Below are 15,944 nucleotides of genomic sequence, written 5' to 3'. Positions count from 1 at the left end.
ATAACATCAAAATGACATCCTTCCCTAACGTTGTGAACTAAAATCTCTACTGAGAAAAGCTCAGTCAGCGCAGTGGCCGTGGGGCAAAGCTCAGTCAGCGCAGTGGCCGTGGGGCAAAGCTCAGTCAGCGCAGTGGCCGTGGGGCACAGCTCAGTCAGCGCAGTGGCCGTGGGGCAAAGCTCAGTCAGCGCAGTGGCCGTGGGGCAAAGCTCAGTCAGCGCAGTGGCCGTGGGGCAAAGCTCAGTCAGCGCAGTGGCCGTGGGGCAAAGCTCAGTCAGCGCAGTGGCCGTGGGGCAAAGCGGTCAATTGACAAGAAGATTGCCTCTGTAAAAGTTGGCACAACATGTTTCTAAATGCACATGATGTATTGCTACACCACATTGATGTTGACAGGAATAACATTGTGTGCACACACTCATACACACAAAAGTATGCATACACACATGCAAAACATCTCACATATGTACCTGGTATTCACAGGGGTTTCAACATTACCATTGCTGTCAATGCACCAGAGAGCTGACGTTGGGCATGTGCACCCTCCCTCCCCATGTTCCCCCACAAGGAGCGTTGCTAAGCCCTCAGATGTGGCCGTAATAGTAAAATCGCTAAAAACACGCAGGCCTCGATACAGCAAACCCGATTACAGGAGCGTCCGGGAAAATAGATAATAAAAGGTGTCCATTTGTGGCCACCTACCTTCCTTGGGGCTGAATCAGCCCTTTGTGCCCCACTGGCCAGCTGTGCGGAGGCCTGCGAGCGCTAGAAGCTCACGGGAAGTATTTTTACAGGTCCGCCGCTTGACTGAGTTGCTCTGTAAAACGCCTCTGAATATTTACTTTGTTTTTTACCGCTTTCCTCCCTCCTCCTGGAAAAAAAAAGTAAACTGCTGCATAGGTTTGTGGCACACCTTTCGTGGCCAAAGGCAGGCTGGCAAACAAGACTGTCCCGTTCTCCGTGTTCTCTTCTCCCAGCATCTCCCTGCCTGTGGCGGCCCATGCCGTGAAAATGGCCTCATGCCATCCCTGGGACGAGCTTGTAAAACTCTGTTTACCCGTTTTAAAATTCATCGGGTGCTGAAAACATGGTTGAGCCTGTTTGACGTTGACCTCTGCTGCTCTAGAGGCTGAGAGCGCAGAGAGAACTGTCACAGCTGTAATCCAGTCCACTGGAAATGACACATCGTGACAACAACCATTCGGAAACCTTATGAACATCTCTGCCCTGGCAGAATCTGCAAGGATTTCACATGAAATGACCTGACTCTAAAGCTGCCCTTGATGCTTTAGGCAGGACCACTTGGACTACGACTCCATGAAAGCACACTGCCCGCTGGTGTAGTGTGTTCAGAGTGTATTCAGTCTCCCAGCACATCACTGGAGCGAGGACGGCCAGGCAAACAGCACCATGTTAGTCTTGGCTGAGGGGGGCTTCGTCCCCTCTTGGAAGGCAGACATGAAAGGGCAAACGCCTTCCAAACTGCCAACGCAAACACTGGCCTACCCTAACAACCCACTCTACCCTCACCATGCCCAGTGATTTAGCGGAGTGCCACCCCCACCCTCCCTCCTAATACCCACTTCCCCGGCAGCCATTTTGAGAACCCACTATGACCACATTGTGAAGCTTTAATTACTTACCCCCCAAACAACTAACAAACCTCTGGTGTTACCGTGTGACACGGTGTCGCGCCGTTCGCATTCCCCAACTCCTTGGAGAGCACTGTTGTTTAGTTCCGCCAGGCCCCAAAAAACAAGGAATTTACTTTCTCTGGTGAATAAAAAGGGCAGTTTGGTCAGAGGCAACTGATCCTTTAAGATAAACACATTAAGCTAGGGGCTTTTGCAGGGGTTGACGGGGGTAAAGAGGCGGGAGATATTTTACACACGATGGCAGGTTTTTGTGAAGTTTGTGCTTTAACATATAAGAAAACAATCCGCCAGGTCCAGACCTCCACACTGCTTGTTGTTGATTTGAGCCTCTGGAGGTGAAACCTGCACACACCTCATACATACCCCCCGTGTCTGGTGTGTGTGTGTGGTTCTCTTACACATTCGCACCCAAACACACACTTATACATGCAGATGTGAAACAAGAGTCAATTCCAAGCTCGACCAAGCCCACAATGCTTGTGTGGTCACTTCACAGATTGTCCACTCTGATATTGTTCAGGAATTAGCCTGAGGATTTAGGTAGGCCCATTTTTTGGGGGGGGTGGCACAACTGTGTATCCCCCTGAGAGCCACTATCTCTCACCTCTCTAGTAACCCTGACCGGAGCCAAAATGGCCTCTCCAAGGGGAACCATGTTGAACAAACAATGGTGTAACTGCCCCCTTAACCCAGGAGACAGACATGTAACCTCGAGTATTACTCATGGTTTTTCCACTGATGGACTCAAGACTGTCGCTGTGCACCTAACGAAGTTCCAATAATTTGTCTTTTTCACCCCATTGTGACTTTAGCTAATAACAAAGAGAAAGCAAAGAGAGAGCTCAATTTCAGGAGGAAGTACATATAACCTATTGTTTGTCATTCATTCAGTATTAAAGTTGATTTTGAAAATATATTCATGATGTATAATTATAGAATGGCCACTTTTTTACTTGGATTGTCCAGCTAGTCCTTCTACAGATGGTCATACTATTTGTTGTTAAACAACTGCTTGCTTAGGTTACGGTTATGGCTAGGGTTAGTTTGAGGTCTAGGGTTGGTGTGAGGTCTAGGGTTGGTGTGAGGTCTAGGGTTGGTGTGAGGTCTAGGGTTGTTGTGAGGTCTAGGGTTGGTGTGAGGTCTAGGGTTAGTGTGAGGTCTGGGGTTAGTTTGAGGTCTAGGGTTAGTTTGAGGTCTAGGGTTGGTGTGAGGTCTAGGGTTGGTGTGAGGTCTAGGGTTGGTGTGAGGTCTAGGGTTAGTGTGAGGTCTAGGGTTAGTGTGAGGTCTGGGGTTAGTTTGAGGTCTGGGGTTGGTGTGAGGTCTGGGGTTTGGTGTGAGGTCTGGGTTTGTTGAGGTCTGGGTTTGGTGTGAGGTCTGGGGTTGGTGTGAGGTCTGGGTTTGGTGTGAGGTCTGGGGTTGGTGTGAGGTCTGGGGTTGGTGTGAGGTCTAGGGTTAGTGTGAGGTCTGGGTTGGTGTGAGGTCTGGGGTTGGTGTGAGGTCTGGGGTTGGTGTGAGGTCTCGGGTTGGTGTGAGGTCTAGGGTTGGTGTGAGGTCTGGGGTTGGTGTGAGGTCTGGGGTTGGTGTGAGGTCTGGGGTTGGTGTGAGGTCTGGGTTTGGTGTGAGGTCTGGGTTTGGTGTGAGGTCTGGGGTTGGTGTGAGGTCTGGGTTTGGTGTGAGGTCTGGGGTTGGTGTGAGGTCTGGGGTTGGTGTGAGGTCTGGGGTTGGTGTGAGGTCTGGGGTTGGTGTGAGGTCTGGGGTTGGTGTGAGGTCTGGGGTTGGTGTGAGGTCTGGGGTTGGTGTGAGGTCTGGGGTTGGTGTGAGGTCTGGGGTTGGTGTGAGGTCTGGGGTTGGTGTGAGGTCTGGGGTTGGTGTGAGGTCTGGGGCTGGTGTGAGGTCTGGGGTTAGTTGAAATGTTACTGATAATAATGTATATAGTCCATCTGTAGATGCTCTACAGACTATCCAAATGAAGTGTTACCAATATAATGTATGACAGCGTGAAAAATATGTTTTTGATATTTGCACAAACTGACATTGCAGCTCATCTCTTGTTTCACTTGACCCTCTCCAGGACACTCCTGCAAACTTCTGACCAAGAACATGGGCATGCTGGTGATCAACGAAGACACACTTGACGTGAGTATGGCAGACTGGCGTCATGTTATTCATTATAATCTACAATTTCACTTTCATTGAACAGGGAATGCTCTATACTTTAGTAATCTGTAGGCTTTCTTTGTGGACTGTATACCGTCCCACAATATCCTTAAAGGGACTATCTGGGATTGGTATGTCCATATTTGGAATTGTAAATTAATGATAGGTCAGTCTGAATTTAAGAGCGGTTACATTTCTCCAGCTTTGGTGTTTTTTGAATGCCAGATTGCCCCCTTTAAAAATCTATTTTATTGAACTGTTGCAATGGATTTTCCTATGTTTTGAGTTACTGTTATGTTAGTAGTGCTGTCACTCAGCACAATCCAAATCACAACGCTCCCTCTCAGCCTCAATTATAATAATAATCCATCCCTGTGTGTGAAACAAAAATACCAATCTGGTCTGGTTTGTACCCTGGAGCCCGCTGAGAATGTCAAACACGCTCTTTGTACCAAAAGTAAGTCACCACCACCAATGCCTGACGGTGTAATCCTGCTTAAGACCAAGCTCGGTGTGTGTGTCCTGGTGTCCCACAATCAGATAGGGCTGTTGATTACTGTTAGCTCATTAGTTGATCGTTAAATCGTTGCCACCACTCCAAAAAATGCTGGAGAAATTTTTTTTTTTTTGTAGACTTCAATGAATGAAACCAGATAGAAATTACAGTACCAGTCAAAAGTTGACACACCTACTCATTCCAGGGTTTCTCTTTATTTTTACTATTTTCTACATTGTAGAATAATAGTGAAGACATCAACACTTTGAAATACCACATGGAATCATGTAGTAACTAAAAAAGTGTTAGACAAATCAAAATATATTTGAGATTCTTCAAAGTAGCCACCTTTTGCGTTGATGACAGCTTTGCACACTCTTGTATAAAGAATAAAGAAAATCCCTTGAATGAGTAGGTGTCCAAACTTTTGACTGGTACTTTATGTAGAAAACATAATGGAGCTGTATATTTGTTAATAAGGTCATGTTTGAGAACTAACAATCACCCCCCCAAAAAACTAGACAGTAATGGGGGCCAACATTGATTTTGTTATATTGTTCGAGTCACTCAGATTGTATAAGAACACGGCATAAGTCATGGCAAAATGTGTAGAATTGCTGTAAATTAGCTTTAAAACATTACAATTTTGTCTCTGTGGCCAAGAGGAGGGCCTCTAAAATCAGAGACAGCGTCCTTGACCTTGCCCACTCCCACACCTAGGGGAAACTTATGTTGCTTGGCTTGACCTTTTTCTTTGTTCCTTAGTCTCTCTTTCCTTCTCTGTTGCTTTTCTCTGTCGGTGGCTTCTCTGACTCTCCTGTAACAAACAACCCGCCCTGTTGTGTTAGTTCCCTCTAGTGACCAGAGTGTAGATGCTTCTATGCTTCAAGCCCATAGGCTGTGTTTACACAGGCAGCTCAATATTGATCTTTTTTCAAATAGATGGTCTTTTGACCAGTCACATCAGTTCTTATAGCCTTTAGCCGCACCCTTATCCTACTCTTCCTCTGTTCCTCTGGTGATGTAGAGGTTAACCCAGGCCCTGTAGCCCTCAGTACTGCACCTATTCCCCAGGCGCTCCCATAAGTTGACTTCTGTAACCGTAAAAGCGTTAGTTTCTTGCATGTTAACATCAGTCTCCTAAGTTTGTTTTATTCACTGCTTTAGCACACTCAGTCAACCCTGATTTCCTAGCCTTGTCTGAATCCTGGTTTAGGAAGGCCACCAAAAATTCTGATATTTCCATCCCCAACTACAACATTTTCCTTCAAGATTGAACTGCCAAAGGGGGAGGAGTTGCAATCTACTGCAGAGAACCTTCAGAGTTCACTTATATCCAGGTCTGTGCCCAAATAATTTGAGCTTCTACTTTTAAAAATCCACCTTTCCAGAAATAAGTCTCACAGTTGCCGCTTACTATAGACCACCCTCAGCCCTCAGCTGTGCCCTCATCTGGACCCTCTCTTGCTAAAATTATCCGCCTCAATTGTTGCAACCCCTATTTCTAGCCTGTTCAACCTCTTTTGTTTCGTCTGAGATACCTAAAGATTGGAAGTTGCCGTGGTCATCCCCCTCTTCAAAGGGGGAGACACTCTAGACCCAAACTGTTACAGACCGATATCCATCCTGCCCTGCCTTTCGATAGGTAAGTTAACAAACAGATCACCTACCATTTCGAATCTCACCGTACCTTCTCCACTATGCTATCTGGTTTCCGAGCTGATCATGGGTGCTCCTCAGCCACGCTCAAGGTACTAAACGATACCATAACAGCCACCGATGAAAGACGGTACTGTGCAGCCGTCTTCGTCGACCTGGCCATGGCTTTCGACTCTGTCAATCACCGCATTCTTATCGGCAGATTCAATAGCCTTCGTTTCTCAAATGACTGCCTCGCCTGGTTCACCAACTACTTCTCAGGTAGAGTTCAGTGTGTCAAATCGGAGGGCCTGTTGTACGGATCTCTGACAGTCTCGATGGTGGTACCACAGGGTTAAATTTTCGGGCCGTCTCTTTTCTCTGTATATATCAATGATGTCGCTGCTGGTGATTCTCTGATCCACCTCTACACAGACATCACCATTCTGTATACATATGGTCCTTCTTCTGACACAGTGTTAACTAACCTCCAAACCAGCTTCAACGCCATACAACACTTCTTCCGTGGCCTCCAACTGCTCTTAAATGCTAGTAAAACTAAATGCATGCTCTTCAACCGATCACTACCCGTCTGCCTAGCATCACTATTCTGGATGGTTCTGACTTAGAATATGCAGACAACTACAAATACCTAGGTGTCTGGTTAGACTGTTAACTCTCCTTCCAGACTCACATTAAGCATCTCCAATCCAAAATTTAATGTAGAATCGGCTTCCTATTTCGCTGAAAAGCCTCCTTCACTCATGCTGTCAAACATACCCTCGTAAAACTGACTATCCTACCGATCCTAGACTTCGGCGATGTCATTTACAAAATTGCCTCCAACACTATTCTCAGCAAATTGGAAGCAGTCTATCACAGTGCCATACGTTTTGTCACCAAAGCTCCATATGCTACCCACCACTGTGACCTGTATGCTCTTGTTGGCTGGCCGTTGCTACATATTCGTCGCCAAACGCACTGGCTCCAGGTCATCTAGAAGTCTTTGCTAGGTAAAGCCACGCCTTATCTCAGCTCACTGGTCACCATAGCAACACCCACCTGAAGCACGCGCTCCAGCAGGTATATTTCACTGGTCATCCCCAAAGTCAACACCTCCTTTGGCTGCCTCTCCTTCCAGTTCTCTGCTGCCAATGACTGGAACGAATTGCAGAATTCACTGAATGTGGAGTCTTATATCTCCCTCTAACTTTAAGCATCAGCTGTCAGAGCAGCTTACCGACCACTGCACCTATACACAGCCCATCTGTAAATAGCCCACCCAACTACCTCATCTCCATATTGTTATTTGTTTTTGCTCTTTTGCATCTCTACTTGCACATCTATCACTCCAGTGTTTAATTACTAAATTGTAATTATTTCACCACTATTGCTTATTTATTGCCTTACCTCCCTAATCTTACTATATTTGCACACACTGTATATATATTTTTCTATTGTGTTATTGACTCTTTTTTTTATTTTTTATCCCATGTGTAACTCTGTGTCGCACTGCTTTGCTTTATCTTGGCCAGGTCGCAGTTGTAAATGAGAACTTGTTCTCAACTGGCCTACCTGGTTAAATAAAGGTGAAATAAAATAAACAATCTTTTCACTTAAAATCTTTTTCCAGAGCTGATCTGATTGGTCCAAAGATGCCTCCATCCAGAGGTTTGTAGTGAAGTATACCCCAGCTAGTCACGGACTCTGGCGGGGCCGGGGGCTCTGGTAGGGTTGGGGCTGTGGGGCTCTGACAGGGCCTAGTGGCCTGGTTGGAGAGAGAGATGTCGGTCAGCACATAGCCAGAGCCCTGCATGCCGCCTTCTGCAAGATTGCGATAAGAACAGAAGGCGGCCCAGGGGGGACCCCTCCACCCAACCCTAAACCGCTTTAAAAGTAGAGGGGGAAGAGGTCAGCAGGGAGTCTTGAATGTTGTTGGAGGGACGTAAAGGTGGAAAAGAGAGGCTGCTGTACTCCAGGAGAGGAAGCGAGGGAGCAGAGCAGAGGACGGAGGAGGAAGCGCTCACTGTGTGAGCCCAGTGTGCCGGAGCAGGAGTGAGGGATGCAGAGAGGTGATACAGCTATGACCGACGACCTTCACTCTGTCAACCCGGCTGGTTAGCGTGATAAATGGAGGTAGAGAGGAGAAGTTTCAGACACCGCCGTTCATAAAGCATAAAACACGCGGATGGCCTATTTTGAAATGTCAGCTCCTATTCTCCTGTGGCTCAGCAGATGCCTATAAGTTTTCTTGTAAAATATGGAAGAATTCTCTCCCCCCTTCATTCGGGCTCAATGAACAGAGGTCCTGTCGGCTGTGCTGCTGGGAATTGGAGTTCTTCTCATTTTGTGCCTGAGAGTAATTGGAGTGCGCCCCCCCTTTCCGTGTTTAGAAACAGTTCTCAAAGAGAGGGTGAAGTTTTAGAAGGCTTGAAAGCGGCCCGAGATCTCTCCAGGCCCGGGGGGCCTCCACGGGCCTGGAGAACACACTGACTGATGGAGCTGCCATGGCTGAACACTGGGCCTGGAGAACACACTGACTGGGTAGTGTGCGTGCCTTCGTGGGTTGTCGATGTTGGTATGTGCACGGATGTGCATAGGTCTGTGTGCTTTATGTATCTGTGTGTCGGATATGCCCCTCTTTGGGTCGGATATGCCCCTCTTTGGGTCAGTCCAAGGTTGTATAGAACTGTACGAGACTAATGGATACACGTCCTCTAACTCGGAATCCCTGTCAAGTGTGTCATGTCATGTTTGCTACATCACTCAAGAGTTGCATCAACAATGGCGCTCAAAGTCTTGATTAGCCACTCTTAAACCAAACACAACCTAGTCACATAGGCTAAACTGGTCAGTATAGCCATAACAAAGAGGCTTTAGAAGGAGACAAGTAGCATTAGCACTAAAATACCTCAGTGGAAATGGAGGGGGGAGAATGGGTACCCTACTTGAGGAAATGGCTGCACTGTTTGTGGTTATCGTGATTTTGTGATAAATCACTTGTATCCAAGCACATACGTTCCCAGACATATACTTTACAAAGTCAGGACTGTACACATGCTTCCATGCATTAGTGTTCCCTCTGTTCACACTGTTAGAAATCTAAAAAAAATTGTTCCATGGTTTAATTCCGATATCAAATGTGATACTATGCTCATTGTATGATGTAGCTGTTACCGCAGCACACCCCAGCGCTTGCAAGCCTGTGTGGCCTTTCATGGCCCCGATCAAGAATGGGCACACTCATGTGGAGAAACCCTGACAGCTGCACTCCTCCCTGTCTCTTCTCTCTTGTTCAATTTCTCTACCTCTTTAGCCCCCCCATCTGTCTCTTTCTCTCACTCTCTCTCTCTCTCTGTGTCGGTCAGCTTTGAAACCTGAGGCCTTTCTCTCCAAATATTGTCCTTCAAGCTTGGGTTTCAGAGCTTTGTTATGCCAGAAGAGGGTTGCATGGCCCTGTCAGTGCCCGTAGGTATCTAACCTTCCTCAACGGACCCTTCCCAAGCCTCATTCATAACCACTAGGTCACTCCTGCATTGCATAATGCTCATGCCCGGCCGAGCCATCTGTTCAATGCGTTAGGTGTGACCACCTTCGGGTGGAAGGGCCCACCTAGGTCTCGTAACCCAGTTCATGCCCTCGATCTCGTACACGCCCGGAAGTGGATACCTATGAGTCTCACACACTGACCTCACTCTTCAGACCACACCAGTCTGCCGGAGTCTACCACTCCCATGGGCAAACAGGGCCACTTTCCACCCTTCTTTATGAGTTTCCCTTTACAATCGTTTGTCACTTCATAGTTATGGGCTATTAGTCATACAGGAGAATATACAGGACAATGTTGATCCCCAATAATGGAAGTGAGGCCAGAGTAAAAAAGTTTGGGAACCATTGCTCTAGGAGATGCAATGTATCCTACTGCCCAAATAAATATGATCAGGTTTCATCCATGTTGTTTTATGCAGTCTTAGATCTTATTTCCATTAACCAAGCCCATGGCCCCAGAACCTCATGCTCGCAATCCTCTTTTATAAGCACATCCATACCTGTTCCGGTCACTCTTGGAAATGGATCCTTGTTTGGGGTTTCATTTCCTGATGGGTTTGGCATCTGGGAAATGGTTGGAGGAGTTTTCTCCAGATGCACAGATGATGTCACCACGACTAGGTCCATCTCCATCCTGGGCTTTCCTGAGTGCAGGATGTTGGCTATAGCCGCCCCTATTAGAGGGCACTTCATCTTCCTGGCCATCCTCAATATTTATGGCATTTCAACATCGCTTGTCATCATAGCACTATATCACACAAGACTCGAGAATGCATCCATTCACGTCCCAAACCTTTTGCTCCGTTTGGGGTTTTAGTAATCGCCTCTTGGCCGGGCGTCTGGATAGTCTGTCCAATAGGCATGTAAAACACAGGTCAAACATGGAGGACAGCTGCTTTACGGCAGCTTAATAAGAGAACGGAGAGTGGAGAGAGCAGGGGCTTAACTTTTTAACAGCCCTTATTGATTTAGGGACTTATAAAATATGGGGCCTCCGAGGACGCTCACAAGCCAGGTTATGACTTAGAACTTTCGAATGGGCTTTCAAGCACAGTACTCACCTGAGATCTGTGGAAATCGTATCTAGGTTTGCGCTTCTTGGTTTCCGACATGAAACGCAGAGGATGGTGGATCCCAATGACATATGTCTAGGGTGTCTGTCCTCACGGGAGCCCATACATACGAGCCTTCGCTCCAGCAGATGATCCGAGGAATCACTCTTTATGGGGGAAATTATATAGAGGTTCAGTGCATTCCCAAGCCAAACACCACCCATCCGCCAGCACACCCTAAGCCTTAGAATAACAGTCTCTTATTTAAGGCCCCATTTGCCATTTGAAGAGTAATTCTGAGTTTGAAACATAAAACCAACAGAGGGGTAAATGTAGTATCCATATTATTCAAGTCGGCAGTTATTAAAATCATCCAGGTTTAATCAGCATATGGAAATATTCCTGGCTTCCAGTTTGAAGAAATTCAGCTGGCTAGGGACATTCCTGAAAAATTACTCGTAAACCCAGACAAATGTACAGTACTTGGTTGCTGAGAACAAAATGATGGAACTGTGCAGTGAGAGAGTAGAATCCCTATTTTATCTTTCCTATGCTATTGGTATTAATGCTGTGTGATGTTATGCTTTTCCAAATGAACCATCAAACCATTTCTAATGGAGTATGCCTTATATATTGTTGTGTATATTTATTTTCTTATGATGTTCTATCATCTAGCAAATGTAAATTGGCTTGGCAAGTTTGAATAATCTTTACCATATGTCATAATAGCACTGTAAAAATTATGAAGGGATCGATGATGAGGTCAATGAAATCACTGGAGAATAGGGTTGCCTAGCATCGTGTTCTATCAAAAGCATTTAATTGATAACCATATTTAATTTGCTTCATTGTCATTTGTATCATATATTCTGTCTAGATAGTTCTAATGATGAGACAATGTGTGCCTTTTCAGGCAACCAGGGAGACCCTCAGCCACCACTGTGGAATGCTGGGAGACGCCCTTTACAAGGAAAACGATTTCGCTCTCATCATCGACGGAAATACGCTAAAATACGCCCTCACATTTGGAGCACGGCAGTACTTCCTAGACCTTGCCTTGTCCTGTAAAGCCGTGATATGCTGCAGGTAAGGCCCAGTCACCTATAACAGCATTGCACTATAGGGTGTGTACATAGTACATTCAAGTTCATAAGTTCCCCATTTACTGTTCGAAAAGTGTTAGAACCACACAGAAGACACACTGTACTCCGGTTCAGACGCTCATTGGATGTTTCCTGTTGAGAGAACTGAGAACCAAGACTACAAGTACAGAGAATCCCAAAGTTGTTAGTTCAGTTGGCATTAAATCGGCGTACAATTTTATTCTAATGTACCGTAGGAGCAAATCGGGGCAAACCTGAGCATTCAAAGGTTTATGCTCTGCCCTGAAAGGTAATCATTTAGTGTGCAATTCATGTATTTTACAAGAGCAATTTAAAACCTGAGGTTGTCCCCCAAATGCTAACGTTAGAATTACGAAGGTACCGGCGTGTGTTGGTTTGCACTTGCCTCATAAATAAAGTACTGGAGTGCTCAGGAGGCTGTGAAGAGGTCTGGACAGAAATCAGTGCCACGTTTCTTAGGGACAACAAACTACATACAGATGCCACACTGCCGTGATCATGACATTAGCTTTTTTTTGTGCTACTTTCTCTCATAATACAGCACCCTGAGCGCTAACAGACCTTGGGAGATGACCAAGGAGGTCTCTTCAGGCATGTAGAAAAAACCTGTCTCACAGGGTTGGGCTAGTCCTAACCACGACATCCAGTTTCCAACACCTTCTCTTGAGAGTTTTTGTACTGTAGCTGTACATCATGGAGTGCATCTCAAATGGCACCCTATTCCCTATATAGAGCCCTGGTCAGAAATATTGCACTATATAGGGAATAGGGTGCCATTTTGGATGCATTCCATATCTTCGACCCGGGCCAAGACAAAGAAAGCTCTGTAGCTTGGAGCTCCGGAAGCCTGTAAGACTCAGCCTGTCATTTCAAGGGTAAAAGTTGGAGAGCTCGAAAAAGGAGGGACCACAGGAAGTGGGAGATCCATCACATGACGAGTGGTTTTGCAGGCAGCCAGGGAGGTCAGCCAGGGGTCAGGGGTGGATGAGATCCGCAGACACGGGGAATTCGTAGAGAATTATCATCCAGAAAATTAGAAATTGCTTGTGTAATACCTAAAGCGACATTGTTTGAAAGACGTCGTTTCGAGTACAGCCTCGGCCTTGTGTTTTGTTGTAAGTCGACTCGGCACCAACCCACCTTTGTTACTCCCTTTGTTCTTTAGTTTGAGGAAAGCATTACGTGATGAAATATACAGAATGCTTTCTTTTGTATTAATCCGCATTGTCTAGATGTCTGCACCTCGCTTAGACTGATCAGTTCTGGAAAATGGCTGAAAGTGTCATCTGTTTTGCAGACTCCCCAAAAAATATGAATTTCCATGAAAACGGACAGTAAAACCAAGCTTATCCCATCTCATTCTAACGTCCTGCGTCACTTCCTACTCTCCTTTAGGGTGTCTCCACTGCAGAAGTCTGAGGTGGTGGAGATGGTGAAGAAGCAGGTGAAGGTGATCACACTCGCCATCGGCGACGGCGCCAACGATGTGGGAATGATCCAGACGGCACACGTGGGTGTGGGAATCTCTGGCAACGAGGGCCTGCAGGCCGCCAACTCCTCCGACTACTCTATCGCACAGGTGAGGGCTCCGGAGTGAAGTTTCTCCAAGGTACAGATCTAGGATCAGCATCCCCTCCCCCAATCCTAACATTAACCATTAGTGTGGGAAATGTCAACTTGACCCCATCTCATGACCCCGTAGATGGGTCATCTTAGTTTACCCAGGTGAGCAGCAGCAGGGCAGGCATCTGTTCACACCTCATTCTATAGCCACAGTTAGGAACCGATATAGAAACCCGATCTTGAAAATCCTAATGTATACGCATTACTTCTTCAGTAACCAGTTTGTCCGAAAATCATCTTGCATAAGCAGCATTGTGCCGGTAACAAAAGCGACAGGGTTTATCTACTGCATCATGGGTTGTTTTTCTTCGGTCTCCTTCCATTATTTCGTGGTATGTGCTGCCTATGCCTGTACATATAGCCACAGGGCCAGTTCACTAAAGCACAATGCTGTCTCCATAGCATCGGATTACTCTGACAAAGACTTTCTTGTCTTAAGTGCCCCCATTATCTATCTACATGACATTTAGAATGACGAATGCAGAAGGCTTCATTTAATCGGTTTAGGTTGCATCCCGGTAACGTATCGAATTAGCTTCCAGGCGTGTTTCACCCTCATTGGCATGTATCAATGTTCTTTCTTCAATTTACTGTGCAATAAAATCGACCTTTGCAGTGGTAATATATATTTCCTTGAATTGTACTATACAGGCCACAGACGTGTCCAGACTCACTCCAAATGTATATATTTATATATAGACTGTAGCATCATAGCTGCATAGCAAGACCGTTCAGCATTACACTACCTGAATACAATGCACAGTACAATACTGTCCATTTACTTAGAAATCTATTTTGTGAGGTCAGCTATATATTCTAGTTCTATGTGGTTGAGATCTACAAACAGCACTGTGAAACTTGTTCTGAGATCAGCTGAATGAAGTTCAGGGCCCAGGCACCTCTGCTGTCCATCCGTCATCAGCTCATGGCTGTGGGAATACAGGCCGTTTGATCCCAGAGTGCCAGGGGTCAGCAGAGCAGAATCCCCTTAAACGTTTTAATTTGCTATGGAATACAGTCTCCTCCCTACTGTTTCTCTGAAAGACGACTTGGCCGTTAAAATAATTACAATTCTGTTGACGTTTGACTTCATAAAGGCCTATATGTTACATAAAAGTAATTTACTTAAAGTTACATACAACTCAAGGTCCATAGAACTGGAAAACAGGATGAGATGTTAGGCTTCCCTACAGCAGCGTTACAGTATGTGCATTGTTTCTAAAAGCTAAGCTTGACGGTAACCAAGACAAAACAGTTCCCCAAGAGCAACCTTCTCAATCTATTCAACGTTATCAAAAAGCGATTACACGAATATGACGTCCGCCGCATGCCCCAAATAGTAGGATTATCAGAAACCCATTAAAGTATTATGTTGAGCCATGGGAGAGTGTTCCCCCTCTCTGCCTCTCCCCTTTTCAACAACTTACGGCAAAACTAAGCCCAAGCTGTATTAAACTGTGAAAAATGCCTGGAATGTGTCCGTGAAGACCTTGCCCTCAACTCCCCTCTGGCCCTTCAGTTTCCTGCTTTCAAACGATGATAAGATTGTTCCTTTATTTAATCCAAGAGTTCCTCTCAAATGCTGTTTTTTTCTCAAGGCATATCCCCGGTCCTGGGTTGTCCAGGAACACTCTGTATATAAACTGTATAATGCCTGTCTTACAACTTTTAGGTTATTCATTTATCTTGGCCCTTCTCCTCCCTTCCCTCCCACGCAGTTCAAATACTTGAAGAATCTTTTGCTGGTCCACGGCGCCTGGAATTACAACCGCGTATCCAAGTGTATCCTGTATTGCTTCTACAAGAACATTGTCCTGTACATCATCGAGGTAAGTCATGCAGCTCTCGACACGAACAGCCTCAGTAGGGTTCCCAGGGCAGTGGTAAGGCAGTAAACTAGATTGGTATATAAAAGGTGGATTTTCCACATGACATTACCAGCTTAAAGTGAAGGGATTTTCCTCTTTAGTATATTTTTATGACTAGGCCTATGCCCTGTATGCTAGTTTGCCAATTTGTCTCTGTCTATATACAGAAAAATATAACATGAATAAAACAGATTCCATGTATATTCCGCTTTACTGACAGAAAGCTGCAGTATAGATAATAGGAATACTGCTCACCATGTTAAACCTCCTGGCCTCCGTGGTCTGGGATGGCATTTGACAGAATCCAGACCTCGTGCTGATAGCAGCTTCAGATCTACCAACAAGAGTGACCTGACAAGCTGAGGGCTTGCTATCAGCACCAACTTTATCACAGGGTGCTTGGACGCTTTCATCTATAGCCCAACACACTTGACTGAAGGAAGTTGCACCTCTGGAACAGCTCAATGTTTTTCTGAAAGTCCCTGAAGCAGTGAAGCGGCCAATTCGCTTTTGGTATGACTAATATATATAAAGTCTGATGTCCCCACAGTAAGGAAACATTCTAAATAAACTCAGTTCTCATCTCTCAATACTTTTTTCAACAACATTTTTTCTTTTGGCTGGCAATCCTTGTGCCTGAAATGTCTGTCCCTCTGGGGAGCCAGTGATACAGACACACTCTCCTCTCCCCCTGAGTGAGACATCACTGTGTGCTCCCAGGCGCACTGGAAGATTAGACAAGGGTCTTCTGGGCCCAATCATCCTGATGATGTCATGAGAATGTC

The 15,944-nt window shown here is 45.8% G+C and overlaps 1 protein-coding gene across 9 annotated transcripts in view; it reads left to right on the top strand.

The window, feature by feature from the left end:
• Window positions 1-15,944, top strand: part of LOC118380753 (phospholipid-transporting ATPase IA-like) — a 196,579-nt gene that overhangs the window by 141,982 nt on the left and 38,653 nt on the right. For all 9 annotated transcript variants that reach the window (XM_052512694.1, XM_052512691.1, XM_052512732.1 and 6 more), the window contains 4 exons: window positions 3,724-3,788; window positions 11,458-11,630; window positions 13,064-13,247; window positions 15,010-15,120. In XM_052512694.1, coding sequence (XP_052368654.1) covers window positions 3,724-3,788; window positions 11,458-11,630; window positions 13,064-13,247; window positions 15,010-15,120 — 533 coding nt within the window. The remainder of the gene's footprint in view (window positions 1-3,723; window positions 3,789-11,457; window positions 11,631-13,063; window positions 13,248-15,009; window positions 15,121-15,944) is intronic.

Source organism: Oncorhynchus keta, chromosome 4 (genome assembly GCF_023373465.1).
Source record: "Oncorhynchus keta strain PuntledgeMale-10-30-2019 chromosome 4, Oket_V2, whole genome shotgun sequence".
NCBI lineage: Eukaryota > Metazoa > Chordata > Actinopteri > Salmoniformes > Salmonidae > Oncorhynchus > Oncorhynchus keta.
This window is presented reverse-complemented; position numbering and strand designations above follow the sequence as displayed.